Source organism: Oncorhynchus clarkii, chromosome 15 (assembly GCF_045791955.1).
Source record: "Oncorhynchus clarkii lewisi isolate Uvic-CL-2024 chromosome 15, UVic_Ocla_1.0, whole genome shotgun sequence".
Lineage (NCBI taxonomy): Eukaryota > Metazoa > Chordata > Actinopteri > Salmoniformes > Salmonidae > Oncorhynchus > Oncorhynchus clarkii.
In genome coordinates, this window is record NC_092161.1 from 11602257 (window position 1) to 11618628 (window position 16372).

At 43.9% G+C, this 16372-nt stretch overlaps 1 protein-coding gene across 1 annotated transcript in view; it reads right to left on the minus strand.

Annotated features, from left to right (window-relative positions):
- LOC139366907 (pleckstrin homology-like domain family B member 2) overlaps nucleotides 1-14197 on the minus strand; it is a 46207-nt gene extending 32010 nt beyond the window's left edge. Inside the window, exons 1-4 of the mRNA XM_071104656.1 lie at nucleotides 14007-14197; nucleotides 8962-9081; nucleotides 4338-4522; nucleotides 1028-2152 (exon numbers count right to left, since the gene is read on the minus strand). Coding sequence (XP_070960757.1) covers nucleotides 1028-2152; nucleotides 4338-4522; nucleotides 8962-9016 — 1365 coding nt within the window. The 5' untranslated portion in view covers nucleotides 9017-9081; nucleotides 14007-14197. The remainder of the gene's footprint in view (nucleotides 1-1027; nucleotides 2153-4337; nucleotides 4523-8961; nucleotides 9082-14006) is intronic.
- Between the last annotated feature and the right edge of the window lie 2175 nt (nucleotides 14198-16372).

Here is a 16372-nt window from a genome sequence, read left to right on the forward strand (position 1 = left end):
TACTCCAATCAAGTTGTAGAAACATCTCAAGGATGATCAATGGAAACAGGATTTACCGGAGCTCAATTTCAAGTCTCAAAGCAAAGGGTCTGAATACTTATGTAAATTATGTATTTCTAAAAACCTGTTTTCACTGTCATTATGGAGTATTGTGTTTAGATTGATGAGGGAAAAAAAACTTGAATCCATTTTAGAATAAGGCTGAAACGTAACAAAATGTGGAAAAAGTCAAGGGGTCTGAATAATTTCTGAATGCACTGTTTCCCATGCCAATAAAGCCTTTTGAATTGAGATGAGAGAGAGAGAGCAAAAGAGCGAGAGAGAGAGCAAGAGAGCGAGAGAGAGAGCAAGAGAAAGAGCGAGAGAAAGAGCAAGCGAGAGAGAGAGCAAGAGAGCGAGCGAGAGAAAGAGCGAGAGTGTATATCCACCTGCGGTATATTCCCAGTCATTAATTCAATCTGGTTCTAACCCACATCTGACGTTTCTGTTATGGGTTCCAAAATGACCCGGACCAACCCAACTGGCCGGCCCGCGCGCACGCGCACGCACGCACACGCACACACACACACACACACACACACACACACACACACACACACACACACACACACACACACACACACACACACACACACACACACACACACACACACACACACACACACACACACACACACACACACACACACACACACACACACACACACACCCCAAAGACGTCTGTACTTTCCTCTGAACCAGACCCAACAAAGTGAAGGAGTGAGAATAGCTACGTATCTTAGCATAGGCTAGCAGCCAGAGGTATCTGCCTTGGCACTGAACCTCCTTCAGGGAACATGTGTGTGTGTGCATATTCATCTGTGTGTGTGTGTGCGTGCGTGCGTACGCCCAAACAGTGCACCTCCTGAACAATGTCTTCAAGAGGTCGAGAGGTGAGAGGGAAGTAATCTGATTCCACCCATCCTGTTCCTAATTGAATTACTATTTCATTTGGATCATTTCAGACACACACACACACACTACTCACCAGTCTCTCCACTTCCTGTTCTCGTAGTCTCTCGTCTCTCTGGCGATGGTGGTAGTCAGTCAGTTCTTCCTTCCCACTCAGGGAGCTGATACTGCCACTCCTCACCCTGAACCCCCCTGGTGGGGTCAACCCAGCCCCCAGCCCCACCCCTCCCTTTCCAAATGACTGCCTTCGTTCCTCTAATCCTAGCCCAGGCTCCAGTCTTCCCCCCCTGTGCTCTCTCCGCCTCTCCCCCAGAAAGAGCTCTGGTCCAGGGGAGGCTCCTCGGCTGGCTGACCTCTGTGGCTCCTGAAGGCTGGAGGTGGAGCTGGTGGAGGTGAAGCTGAGTATCTTGGCCACACCGGGGCTGGAAGAGCCCCCTGATAGGGACGGTGAGGTCACGTCTGGAGGGGCCTGGGTGGGAGATTCAGGGATGGAGAGAGAGATGGATTCCACCCCCTCTCCTTGGTTCCGGTTCATGTTTTGGGCATGGCTGTAGGTGAAGTTAGTCATTTGGTTATGGTTGTAGTTGTTGTTTGTGGTGTGGTTTTGGCTATTGTTGTGAGAGGAGTTGCGTAGAGGATTAGAGGTCAGGGGGAGGGAAAACAGGGCCAGGGCTCCGTTGTCATGGGAACGAGGTGATGAGGGGCAGAGGCGGGGCAGTGAGCAGCTGTGACTTTCCATTATGCCGCCTATAGACCCTGCAGAGTACTTCCTGGTTCGGTTGCTAGGCACCGGCTCATGGTTGCCGTGGCTTCGTAGTCCCAGGCGGGGACTCGAGGGCATGCTGGCTGCTCCACTAGTTGGAAAGAGGGATGAGGGTGGAGGAGAGGAGAGGTTATCACCACCGGCCACTGAGTTAGAGGAACCTCCACAGTTCCGCATCGACAACAGGGGGGAGGAGTTTGGGTTTAGTGGGCGTCGCCCATTGCCAGTTGAGATGAGCAGGCTGTCCTGTGATTGGTATGATTGTTTCCGGGTCATGGAGGTTCGGGAGGAAGGGGGGTCAGAGCGCCGAGAGGGGGAGCGAGGGGCGGCAGCTTTGCCAGAGAGAGGAGGACGATCAGAGCCGTAGAAGCGCCTAGCCTGTTCCTGATAGGCTGACCACATCGAGGTGGGTGAGGTCACAGATGTGGTGGGTGGAGACTGGGAGGGAGAAGAGTAGAAGAAAATTCATTAGGAATGTCCATCTAGCAGGGGTACTCAACTACTATTTAAGAAGGTCCAGTCACACACATTTCCTAGGTGCAGTGGCAACCCATTCAGGGCAAGTGAGGCAGATTATTTTAGTTGTTGTTGCCTGTTATTTTGGCATTAATACATGTCACATATCAGTTTGCAAACATAAAAAAAAAAATCAGAAATGATTGAGTTAATAAAGCTGCATACAAACATGGTCTCTTTTTTTGCTTTCTTATGGCATCTCCAAAATGCAGGTGTTTTCTGTGGTGGTGGGGCAGCCAGCGGAAAATACGGAGCGTAGGGGTTGGTAATGTTTTCTAGTTGTGCTGTGATTGGCTCAATGTTCTGTCACTCACGGGGACACTACGACGCCACAAAATCTACGGGGAGAGCTAAAAGATTCAAGCCCCTTGGGTGCTGCCATAGAGTTACTGAAGTACCCATCTAAGAAGGTTCAAGGTCATTGGCCAAAGATAAAATGACGTCAGACCACATATCTACAGTAGCTTTGATTGGACGGTCAATGTTATACTTTCAAAATCTTAGCTAGCAAGCTATCAGTCATCATCATGAATCAAGTCGACAATCTACTGGCAAATCCTTTTCAATGAAGAGAAATTATTGATAAAACATTTCGGTGCTCATCGGCCATAAACATTACACAACAAGTTGGAAATCGCAGATTCAACAATGAGTGGTTTGGAAGGAATCAGTGGCTAACTGCAAGCATTGCAAAGCATTCACTAGCCTGCTACTCAGTGGCGTGGATGTGTAGTCCAAGTCTGGGTTTAAGGGTCTTTAAGCTTAAAAGGATAAACATTCTGCACATTTCAAAACAACTGGGAACTAGGATCTGCGACTCCAGTGAGTTCAAGACAACTGGGAACTAGGAACTGCGCCTCCAGTGAGTTCAAGACAACTGGGAACTAGGAACTGCGCCTCCAGTGAGTTCAAGACAACTGGGAACTAGGAACTGCGCCTCCAGTGAGTTCAAGACAACTGGGAACTAGGAACTGCGCCTCCAGTGAGTTCAAGACAACTGGGAACTAGGAACTGCGCCTCCAGTGAGTTCAAGACAACTGGGAACTAGGAACTGCGCCTCCAGTGAGTTCAAGACAACTGGGAACTAGGAACTGCGCCTCCAGTGAGTTCAAGACAACTGGGAACTAGGAACTGCGCCTCCAGTGAGTTCAAGACAACTGGGAACTAGGGAATTTGTTGTTGTTCTGACTGGGAAAATACGTTTTGAACGGACATCCAACTCAGAATTCCGAGTCGGGAACTCGGGCCTCTTTCTAGAGCTTCGACCTGAAGATCACCAACGTCATGATTCAACCGCACTATTGGTTAGAGCCTGTAAGTCAGCATTTCACTGTAATACCTGTTGTATTCGGTCCAAAAAATAGGTTAAAAAAAAATAGGTAAGTAAAAAATACAAAATAAAAGTAACAAATAATTATAGAGCAGCAGTAAATAACAATAGTGAGACTATATACAGGGGATACCAGTTCAGAGTCAATGTGCGGGGGCACCAGTTAGTCGAGGTAATTTGCACATGTTGGTAGAGTTAAAGTGACTTTGCATAGATAATAAACAGAGAGTAGCAGCAGCGTAAAGGGGGGGGGGGGGGGTCAATGCAAATAGCCTGAGTAGCCATTTGATTAGCTGTTCAGGGTTGGGGGTAGAAGATGTTCAGGAGTCTTAGGGGTTGGGGGTAGAAGATGTTCAGGAGTCTTATGGGTTGGGGGTAGAAGATGTTCAGGAGTCTTAGGGGTTGGGGGTAGAAGATGTTCAGGAGTCTTAGGGGTTGGGGGTAGAAGATGTTCAGGAGTCTTATGGCCTGGGGGTAGAAGATGTTCAGGAGTCTTATGGCCTGGGGGTAGAAGATGTTCAGGAATCTTATGGCCTGGGGGTAGAAGATGTTCAGGAGTCTTATGGACCAAATTATATTGTAATTTATTGACTTAGTAATAAACTCCAACTCACAATGCATGAAACCCCAAACTGGTCATGCCCCTCTTGAGTCATAATGCTCAGTTTCTCAACTTGTACACATTTTGCCATGGCGAGGAGATCCATATTGACCCCGTTCTGGGTCTGCCTGTTGAGTATGGTTGATCCTGCTGGGAGAGCTTTACAGCTGTCATACCTGTGTCATACTGAAGTACGAGGGGCTAGCGTCCCCATTGGCTCTCAGGCTTGTCTCCAGGGCGATCTTCTTGCGTTGTAAGGTGTCCATCAAATCACGGAGCTCTGAGGCTGAGCGCATCCCTCTGGCGCTGCTGGCCCCTCCCACCTCCCCATGTCTGTAGTCACTACTAAACTTCAGATAGTCTGGGGGGAGAGCGAGAGAGAGCGAGAAAGAGTGAGAGAGAGGAAGAGAAATAAAGAGAGAGGAAGAGAGAGGAAGAGTTGATACATAAGACATGTTATTTAAAAAAGTGTCCATCTTCACCGTTAAGTGAATAGTGAAGAAAACATTTCCATTCCCTGTCCAATGGTTGTCTGTTTAGTCTGTTGAAGCCTATTGGACTGAGGAAGGAGAGAGGTATTAATAGCTCTGTGTATACGTGGGCCAGTGTGTGCCGCCCCATTAGGAGTGAGGGTGAAAGTTGCATGGTGGATGTAGGTGCAGCTAAGTCGATTCCTAGCTGGGCTTGGCAGAACACCCATAACCCAAAATGCAGAGAGCTGCTATACAAAATGGCCCATAATACAGAGGGCCTGACAGCCAACACACACACACCTATTCTCACATCCAAAACTAATACACACATGGTAGTTCAGGTTTCTAAAAGTAGCAGAGCAACCGACTTCCTTACTTTGGAATTTGGGGAAATATAAATACTGTAAGTGGTCAGGAATTTCCTCAATTCCCCTGACGGTTCAATTTCCCCTCCATCATCGCTGATCTGAAAACACTATAGGTGAAAGCAATGGAGAGGAAACATTTCTTCCCTTACCTGAGTAATGGGACAGTTTTATCCATACCATCATGACTTCCAAGACACACATAGAACCACTAAACGTAGACGGGCATGTGTGTATCTACCCAGTTAGCATGCAGTTCCTTGGAAGTTCTGGGAATGAATGTTAATGGTTGCCCATTGGTTCTGGGAATGAACGTTAATGGTTGCCCATTGGTTCTGGGAATGAACGTTAATGGTTGCCCATTGGTTCTGGGAATGAACGTTTATGGTTGCCCATTGGTTCTGGGAATGAACGTTTATGGTTGCCCATTGGTTCTGGGAATGAACGTTTATGGTTGCCCATTGGTTCTGGGAATGAACGTTTATGGTTGCCCATTGGTTCTGGGAATGAACGTTTATGGTTGCCCATTGGTTCTGGGAATGAACGTTTATGGTTGCCCATTGGTTCTGGGAATGAACGTTTATGGTTGCCCATTGGTTCTGGGAATGAACGTTAATGGTTGCCCATTGGTTCTGGGAATGAACGTTTATGGTTGCCCATTGGTTCTGGGAATGAACGTTTATGGTTGCCCATTGGTTCTGGGAATGAACGTTTATGGTTGCCCATTGGTTCTTGGAATGAAGTCAAGTTTCCTGATCGATAAAACATTTTTTTTTTTTTTTAATAAACGTTCTGGGAATCGCCTGTTCTGGGAACATACAAATCAAATTGTATTGGTCACAAACCCATATTTAGCAGATGTTATTGGTCACAAACCCATATTTAGCAGATGTTATTGCCAGTGTAGTGAAACGCTTGTGCTCTAACAGTGCAGTAGTATCTAACAATTCACAACAATACACACATCCAAAAGTAAAAGAACGGAATTAAGAAATATGTAAATAAATATTAGAACGAGGGATGTTGCAGGGAGGTTCGGAGAACGTTTTTACTAGGGTTCCCTGAAAGTTTTCCTGGGAGGTTTTATTAACGTTCTGAGAATGTAAATTCTACGTTTGATTGCAGGTTTTTTAATAACTTCCTTAAATCAAATCAAATCAAACCTGCATTGCTTGCTGTTTGGGGTTTTAGGCTGGGTTTCTGTACAGCACTTTGAGATATCAGCTGATGTACGAAGGGCTATATAAATACATTTGATTTGATTTGAATAACTTCCTTAAAACGTTTACTGAATGTTTCAATACCATCTTTAATAACACTGCTAGCTGGTTAACTGGTCTGAATTCCAGGCAGACAGGCCAAATGGAAATTAATTTGCATAGGTGTTAATCATAATAACACATTTCTTTATTTACTGTGACACGGCGACAGTGAGATTCGAACCTATGCTCTTCTGTTCTCTATCCATGGAATTAGTCCACTGTGTGCCACCAGGATGGAGCTAGCATGACATGTTTTTTTTTTTTAACTCATATGTAGCTGTTCATTTTAGTCTATTCAAACGAAACCCCATTTCGAAGTAAACACTCATTAAGATCCGGTGTGGCCAATCAGTGAACACCTGAACACACTAAACAAGATAGAGGATAGACAATTGTTGTCGCTGAGAACAAAATGTATATGTTTTTTAAATAACATTATTAGAGCATTTTTGGAATGTTACTAATGTTGTTTTCTTATGTTTTTATGTAAAGTTTTCTTAATGTTCTGAGAACAAGACTTTAAATAGAACCATGAGGAAACAAGCAGAAAACGCTATGCTGAAGTACTGAAAATCCCACCTAAGAAACATATGGTTCTCAGAGTTGTATGTGCTAGCTGGCTATCCTGCACCATTCCAGTAATGATGTGGATGTGTCACTGGCAGAAGATTATTTTCCCTTTAACCAGTCCGACGAGGCCAAACGACTTTCCCGGGAACTCGTAGGCGATCGAGAGAAAAAAAAAACACTGCCTTCCGTTCTACTAGCTAACCTGCAAATCATTGGAAATAAAATCGAAGACCTACATTGACCGGTACACCCTGTATATCGCCTCCACATTGACCGGTACCCCCCCTGTATATAGCCTCCACATTGACCGGTACACCCTGTATATAGCCTCCACATTGACCGGTACCCCCCCTGTATATAGCCTCCACATTGACCGGTACCCCCCCTGTATATAGCCTCCACATTGACCGGTACCCCCCCTGTATATAGCCTCCACATTGACCGGTACCCCCCCTGTATATAGCCTCCACATTGACCGGTACCCCCCTGTATATAGCCTCCACATTGACCGGTACCCCCCTGTATATAGCCTCCACATTGACCGGTACCCCCCTGTATATAGCCTCCACATTGACCGGTACCCCCCTGTATATAGCCTCCACATTGACCGGTACCCCCCTGTATATAGCCTCCACATTGACCGGTACCCCCCTGTATATAGCCTCCACATTGACCGGTACCCCCCTGTATATAGCCTCCACATTGACCGGTACCCCCTGTATATAGCCTCCACATTGACCGGTACCCCCCTGTATATAGCCTCCACATTGACTGGTAAGTTAGCATTTCACTGTAATGTCTACAACGCATTGTTGTATTCAGCGCATGTGACTAATACAATTTGATTTGTGTGAAAAATAACCATAAGACAACCACACTCTCAGAAACATCTCATTTAGTTTGTGTTATATCTAATTGTGTGTTTGTGTGTGTGTGTGTGTGTGCATGTGTGAGAGAGATCCCTATACAGATGTATGTTTGTGTGTGTACATTCCCGTTGCCTAACTGCAGAGACAGCAAGCGAACAGCACTGATGTATGCCAGAATCACACACATACCGTGATCAAATGCACTCTCTAAATCTCTCCCTCTCTTTCTCTTGGATGATCTGAGCCCTAGGACCATGCCTCAGGACTACCTGGCCTGATGACTCCTTGCTGTCCCCAGTCCACCTGGCCGTGCTGCTGCTCCAGTTTCAACTGTTCTGCCTGCGGCTATGGAACCCTGACCTGTTCACCGGACGTGCTACCTGTCCCAGACCTGCTGTTTTCAACTCTCTAGAGACTGCAGGGGCGGTAGAGATACTCTGAATGATCGGCTATGAAAAGCCAACTGACATTTACTCCTGAGGTGCTGACCTGTTGCACCCACGACAACCACTGTGATTATTATTTGACCCTGCTGGTCAGGTATGAACATTTGAACATCTTGGTCATTATCTGTTATAATATCCACCCGGCACAGGCAGAAGAGGACTGGCCACCCCTCAGAGCCTGGTTCCTCTCTAGGTTTCTTCCTAGGTTCTGGCCTTTCTAGGGAGTTTTTCCTAGCCACCGTGCTTCTACACCTGCATTGCTTGCTGTTTGGGGTTTTAGGATGGGTTTCTGTACAGCACTTTGTGTGACATCAGCTGATGTAAGAAGGGCTTTATAAATACATTTGATTGATTGTAACCGTGGTGATTGATCAGCGGAACACAGCTGCATCACCATGACGACAGCGATCGCCAGTTCTGAAGAACATTCCACCAGCCTTGGTCTAGCGAAGTGTGTTTTAGGTTTGTGGGGGGAGGGGGGTAACAGACAGTTTTACACCTTACAATAAAGCATCCCTTCTGTGTTTCTAACCCTGCGGCTCTTCAGAGACCCCTCTATGAAGATATCGCATATATTAGGGACGCAAGAATGCCTTCGTCACGCATGAACACGTCTCAATCACACACAACTGTCAGGATGGGTTCCACCTGTAACTGTACCCTCACACACAGTGGAAGAGAGGAAGTCATATGACATTTGAGGAACTATGGGCTGATGGGATCTATGGGGGAGGGAGGGGAGTGAACAAAGTAGAAGCGAGGATTGGGGTCAAGGGGAGGTCAGAGGTGAAAGAGGGTAGGGGCGTGTATGTTACCTGTGCTGTAGCCCAGGGGTGAGACAGGGCTCTTCAGAGGCAGCATGCTGTTCATACGGCTGGCCTCTTCTGGATGGTTGAAGTGCAAGAAGCAGGATTTACCCAGACTCAGAGCGTAACCTGGAGAGAAAACACACAGTCAGATATAACACAAACTAAATGAGATGCAATTCAAACAGACAAGACAGTCTGTATTTGTCCTCCCAGTTGTCTGTATTACAACCTATATCCTGTACATCTGCTGCACTGCTCAGTCAACCACACAGTCAGGTCTGTTCATCTGCAGCACTTCTCAGTCAACCACACAGTCAGGTCTGTTCATCTGCAGCACTTCTCAGTCAACCACACAGTCAGGTCTGTTCATCTGCTGCACTTCTCAGTCAACCACACAGTCAGGTCTGTTCATCTGCTGCACTGCTCAGTCAACCACACGGTCGGGTCTGTTCATCTGCTGCACTGCTCAGTCAACCACACAGTCAGGTCTGTTCATCTGCTGCACTGCTCAGTCAACCACACAGTCAGGTCTGTTCATCTGCTGCACTGCTCAGTCAACCACACAGTCAGGTCTGTTCATCTGCTGCACTGCTCAGTCAACCACACAGTCAGGTCTGTTCATCTGCTGCACTGCTCAGTCAACCACACAGTCAGGTCTGTTCATCTGCTGCACTGCTCAGTCAACCACACAGTCAGGTCTGTTCATCTGCTGCACTGCTCAGTCAACCACACAGTCAGGTCTGTTCATCTGCTGCACTGCTCAGTCAACCACACAGTCAGGCCTGTTCATCTGCAGCACTGCTCAGTCAGGATTAAACTAGTCTGATTTTTATAGCATTGAGGATTGAGGTCTAATCTATATTAAACTAGTCTGATGATTCTAGCCTTGAGTTTTAATCTGTATTAAACTAGTCTGATTTTTATAGCATTGAGGATTGAGGTCTAATCTATATTAAACTAGTCTGATGTTTCTAGCCTTGAGTTTTAATCTGTATTAAACTAGTCTGATTCTTATAGCATTGAGGTTGCAGGTTAGGGATCCCTGGCAAACGACTCAACTCTGGAGAAAAACAACGACCAAACTGTTCCATCCAGCGGTCTGTTACTGATACCAGAGACTAGAGGTCGACCGATTCATCAGAATGGACGATTATTTAGGGCCGATTTCAAGTTTTCATAACAATGGGAAATCGGTCATTTTGTCAGTTAAGAACACATTCTTATTTTCAATGCCGGCCTAGGAACGGTGGGTTAACTGCCTTGTTCAGGGGCAGAACGACAGATTTTTACCATGTCAGCGCGGGGATTCTATCTTGCAACCTTACGGTTAACTAGTCCAACGCTCTAACCACCTGCCTCACGAGGAGCCTGCCTGTTTTGCGAATGCAGTAAAGAAGCCAAGGTAAGTTGCTAGCTAGCATTAAACTTAATCATAATCACGAGTTAAACTAGTAATATCATCAACCATGTGTAGTTATCTAGCGTGTCCTGCGTTGCATATAATCAATGCGGTGCGCATTCGCGAAAAAGGACTGTCGTTGCTCCAACGTGTACCTAACCATAAACACCAAAGCCTTTCTTAAAATCAATATACAGAAGTATATATATTTTTAAACCTGCATATATAGCTAAAAGAAATCCAGGTTAGCAGGCAATATTAACCAGGTGAAATTGTGTCACTTGTCTTGCGTTCATTGCACGCAGAGTCAGGGTATATGTAACAGTTTGTGCCGCCTGGCTCGTTGCGAACTAATTTGCCAGAATTTTACGTAATTATGACATAACATTGAAGGTTGTACAATGTAACAGGAATATTTAGACTGATGGATGCCACCCGTTAGATAAAATACGGAAAGGTTCAGTATTTCACTGAAAGAATAAACGTCTTGTGTGTGTAACAGCAGCCTTTTCTTAAACTCTAATTCCCTGACTTTCAACAGTCTGCCAGTGTTATACAACTGTTGCCCTTATTTGTTTAAACTACTTTCTAATTTCCCCCCTCCCCCTAGACAACACAAACACACAAACTGGGCTACAGGACATTTAGTTTTTTTACAGCTATCCCCCAGCTACAACGATAACCGCACACACACTTTGATCATACAGATGCCAGTGAAGAAGAAGTCTGGTACCAGTTTATTCTGGTTGATCTAAATCGATAGCCTCTGTTCAGCTACTACATTCCACTCCTGTGATTTGCCAAAGAGGGGGGGGGAAGGAGGCAATAGTACTGTTTGTCCATTTTGAGATGCCATAGCCAGTATACACTTCTTCAAAATAGTCAGAATTAATATCTTCCATAACTCAAGAGATCTGTCATTAATTTTGACATGTTTGCTGAGGAGATCTGATTGGTGCAATTTTACTAAGATTTTTGGTGCAGTATTTCTCAATGAAAGAATTTGCATGAAAACAAGTAATCTCTCGCTTTATTGAATAATCCCTACTGTTGACCAATCACTGACAAAGGGACATAGACTTCAGCTACCACCTTTGGCTTCCTGAAAAAAATGTGCGCCCGAACAGCCGGGGGAAAAAAACAAGTCCAAAACTAACAAAAATGTCACAAAACGTTGTCATAAAATATGTCCTCATAAAATATGTACCAAAACTTCTGAACAATTTTGGATGGGAGGCATACGTCTACTATAGACTAAGGTAGGATGGGAAGCATACGTCTACTATAGACTAAGGTAGGATGGGAAGCATACGTCTACTATAGACTAAGGTAGGATGGGAAGCATACGTCTACTATAGACTAAGGTAGGATGGGAGGCATACGTCTACTATAGACTAAGGTAGGATGGGAGGCATACGTCTACTATAGACTAAGGTAGGATGGGAGGAAGGAGGGAAGTGAGTTTACGTTAAGTATCCGTGAGTAACATTGCCATGTCAGCTGACAAATGCTGCTGCTTTCAATTAAATGTCCTCTCTCTCTTTTATAAAACAAATAAAGTACTGTGGCTAATCTTGCAATCTTAAATCAAAGCCAGTCTGAATAAATAACAGAGTCCCAGAGCAGAGCCGATGAAAGACAGACAGACTTCCTTTGGCTTACTTCAGTTCTACCTTCTATGACCGCAGGCAGTTATGTCTTGTCATGTGAAATCACGTTGTCTCTCTGTCAACTGAACTAAGCCCAGTTTCCCCAAAAGCATCTTAAGGTTAAATTAATTTTTAGACCGTTCATAGGAGCACCGTTAGGGTACTAGGGGGCAACTAGCCCCCTCCCTGTAATTCACATTAAAACCACAAGATGTTGCCAGATATATATATATATATATATTTTTTTAATCTTAAATAATCCCCTTGTTTAGAGAGAAAAATGTAGATCACTTTAGAGTAAAGTAGTAATATGTTGGATGAGTGTGTTGGGGGCAACTCGCTCCATCCCCTACTAGGGGAAACTGGCACCTGGGGGCCAGTTTCCCCATATTATATTTATATACCATTCCAATATATTCCAATGTATATATTTTTGTATTAATTAAAAACAACTATTGAAAACCTTTAGCTCCTGAATGTCATTTTAAAGACAGCAGGCATTTAAAAACATGCATTATTCAAATAATATTTAGTGTAATTGTACATCATGGATTGTATGGAAACAGAACAACAAAGAAATTAATGTGCAGGTGAATTAAGAGGGACTTTAAATGAACTCTCCTCAGTGTGGATCTTAATGGTGACATGTGCAACACCCTTTCACCCCCATATGTTATTAAAATAAGAGTTCCTACTGTTGACGAATCACTGACAAATGGGCATAGACATCAGCTACCAACTTTGGTGTGCCTCCATGAAAAAAAATGTGTGTGTCTGAACAGCCGGAAAAAAAACGTAACGAAGTCCGAAACGAAAAAAACGTCACAAAATGTCACCATAAAAAAATGCATCAGAGAAATCCTTGATGAAAAAGTGCTCCAGAGCTCTCAGGACCTCAGACTGGGGTCAAGGTTCACCTTCCAACAGGACAACGACCCTAATCACACAGCTAAGACCAAGCAGGAGCGGCTTCATGACAAGTCTCAATGCCCCAGCCAGAGTCCGGACTTAAACCCGATCGAACATCACTTGAGACCTGAAAATAGCTGTGCATCGACGCTCCCCATTCAACCTGGCAGAGCTTGAGAGGAGCTACAGGGAAAAATGGAAGAAACTCCCCAAATACAGGTGTGCCAAGCTTGTAGCTTCATACCCAAGAAGACTCGAGGATGTAATCGCTGCCAAAGGTGCTTCAACAAAGTAGTGAGTAAAGGGTCTGAATACTTATGTAAATGTGATATATGTTTTTTATTTGTATTAGATTGGAAAATGGCAAGTTTGTGTTGTATTAAAAAAGAAAGATAAATGTTTCCAATGACATCCACCAATAAATAGACAATTAGGAGGCAACACCTCCTGATAATTGGTGTGCATTGTGATTTTAACCAATGTCATCGGTAAAACGTATATTTTTTTACTACAAAACATAGCAACCTGCCATTTTTACATACGTTAATGTTGGGGTGGTACTGGAGATGATTAACATAACATTTAAATTATGTTTTAAATGTCCCTTTAAATAACCTTCTGTCTTATGTAAGCATATCATACTAGTTTCAGCATCCCGGATTTACGTTTACTATGCTACGTCTTGTCTATGAGACTTGGCTGAGGTGATGTCAACGTTGTAAGCAGCACCCACACGTCATGACATGAAGTCAATTTCCACCTAAAACGTAGGGTAGCAAGATCGGTTCTTATCTGTGGCAATTATAGAATTGATGGTTGCAACAGAGCAAGAGTGACGCAAATGGTCAAGTAGCTTACCCTTGCCAATTTACTACCATTAAATCAAATCAGCTGACAAACAAATACCTGTATCATTTCCCCACAAGTCACAAAAGGCTACAAAACCAAAAGTAGGAAATGTTGCACAAAACACTATTGTAGGACATGAGACCACAAATGTGCAAGTTCCACATGCACACTTGCGCATACATGTTGGCGCCGCTTGAGATTCCTCCAAGCCAGTGAAGTTTTGAGAGAAGGCTACTTTTACTAACCTTTTTACTGAGTTCCATCCAGCGAAAATAACAGCAGGATTTTTCCTTATTTCTCTATGTACAACAATTATCATGACAATTGGTGAAAAGTAACCCCCCGCTTTCTTATCCTCCTTCAACCCAGTACAAAGCTCCAGAAATAACTCGGGACTTTTGGTGTCCACGGATTTCCATCCAGTTGAGTTTGAGGTAAGGAGCGCACCAACTCCCCAAAAATGGGGTGGTGACGACTGCTTGACGCGAATAGACAGACTGGGGTAAAAAGTAAACCCGCCCCTCAGAAAGTTTACTCACTGCATGAAAAAAAAACACGCGGGTTTAAAATCCAAAACGAATGTATTTGATGAAAAACGCATTTCAGTTCAGATAAAACAGTCTCGGACCCCCTTCTCTTTGTTGGTAGAATTACAGCGGTTTAAAAACCAGAGGTATTTAGTTCCCACCCCCCAATGCTTTTTTTTCGTCGTATGCCTACTTCTATCCTCTGAAAACACCTTGACGGGAATGTTACTGTAGCCTCTCTCAGAACCACAGAACAACACATCAGAGCATAGCTGCGGGAAGTAGTTTGGGGGTGCTGCAACAAAATAATTGCCCGCGCTGAAGAGTATATCAGTCCGCTAATAAAGGACTAGTAAAGGCCCAGTGCACTACTTTTGTGGAAATGTTTTAACTAAATGTATTTGAGTGTTTACCGTCATTTGTAACTTGAGTCTGATAATTATCTGTACAAAACAGTTCATCTAATAATACTTGTGGAATATAAAAATTATTGCTTGATATGTTTTCCAGTTTCTTGAAGTACTTTGTGAAAACTGAAATGGTTTATGAACTCCTTTTCCATTTTATTAGACACTCTTATCCAGAGCAACTTGCAGTAGTGAGTGCAAACAGTTTCATACTGGTCCCCTGTGGGAATCGAACCCACAACCCTGGTGTTGCATCCACCGTGCAAACCTAGATGACCAGCCTATGTATAATACAGTCATTTACATTAAGTGGTTTGTAAGGATAGTAAATTAATACTGCACAAAAAAGTGGTTGTTCTCCATGTTATTTGATCAAGACAAATATTTAAAATGATGTGAATATTTTGTGTTTTTGTCCATAACTTTGCATCTTTTGATGTAAATGTTTGAGGACGGGGTTGTTATTTCTGGATCCCATTAGAATGACATCACAGAGAAAGAGACAGGGTTGTGTTCTTTATGGATTCCATTAGAATGACATCACAGAGAAAGAGACAGGGTTGTGTTCTTTATGGATCCCATTAGAATGACATCACAGAGAAAGAGACAGGGTTGTGTTCTTTATGGATCCCATTAGAATGACATCACAGAGAAAGAGACAGGGTTGTGTTCTTATTGGATCCCATTAGAATGACATCACAGAGAAAGAGACAGGGTTGTGTTCTTTATGGATCCCATTATAATGACATCACAGAGAAAGAGACAGGGTTGTGTTCTTTCTGGATCCCATTATAATGACATCACAGAGAAAGAGACAGGGTTGTGTTCTTTCTGGATCCCATTAGAATGACATCACAGAGAAAGAGACAGGGTTGTGTTCTTTCTGGATCCCATTAGAATGAAATCACAGAGAAAGAGACAGGGTTGTGTTCTTTCTGGATTCCATTAGAATGACATCACAGAGAAAGAGACAGGGTTGTGTTCTTTATGGATCCCATTAGAATGACATCACAGAGAAAGAGACAGGGTTGTGTTCTTATTGGATCCCATTAGAATGACATCACAGAGAAAGAGACAGGGTTGTGTTCTTTCTGGATCCCATTAGAATTACATCACAGAGAAAGAAACAGGGTTGTGTTCTATCTGGATTCCATTAGAATGACATCACAGAGAAAGAGACAGGGTTGTGTTCTTTCTGGATCCCATTAGAATGACATCACAGAGAAAGAGACAGGGTTGTGTTCTTTCTGTATCCCATTAGAATGACATCACAGAGAAAGAGACAGGGTTGTGTTCTTATTGGATCCCATTAGAATGACATCGCAGAGAAAGAGACAGGGTTGTGTTCTTTCTGGATCCCATTAGAATGACATCACAGAGAAAGAGACAGGGTTGTGTTCTTATTGGATCCCATTAGAATGACATCACAGAGAAAGAGACTGGGTTGTGTTCTTATTGGATCCCATTAGAATGACATCACAGAGAAAGAGACAGGATTGTGTTCTTATTGGATCCCATTAGAATGACATCACAGAGAAAGAGACAGGGTTGTGTTCTTTCTGTATCCCATTAGAATGACATCACAGAGAAAGAGACAGGGTTGTGTTCTTTCTGGATCCCATTAGAATGACATCACAGAGAAAGAGACAGGGTTGTGTTCTATCTGGATCCCATTAG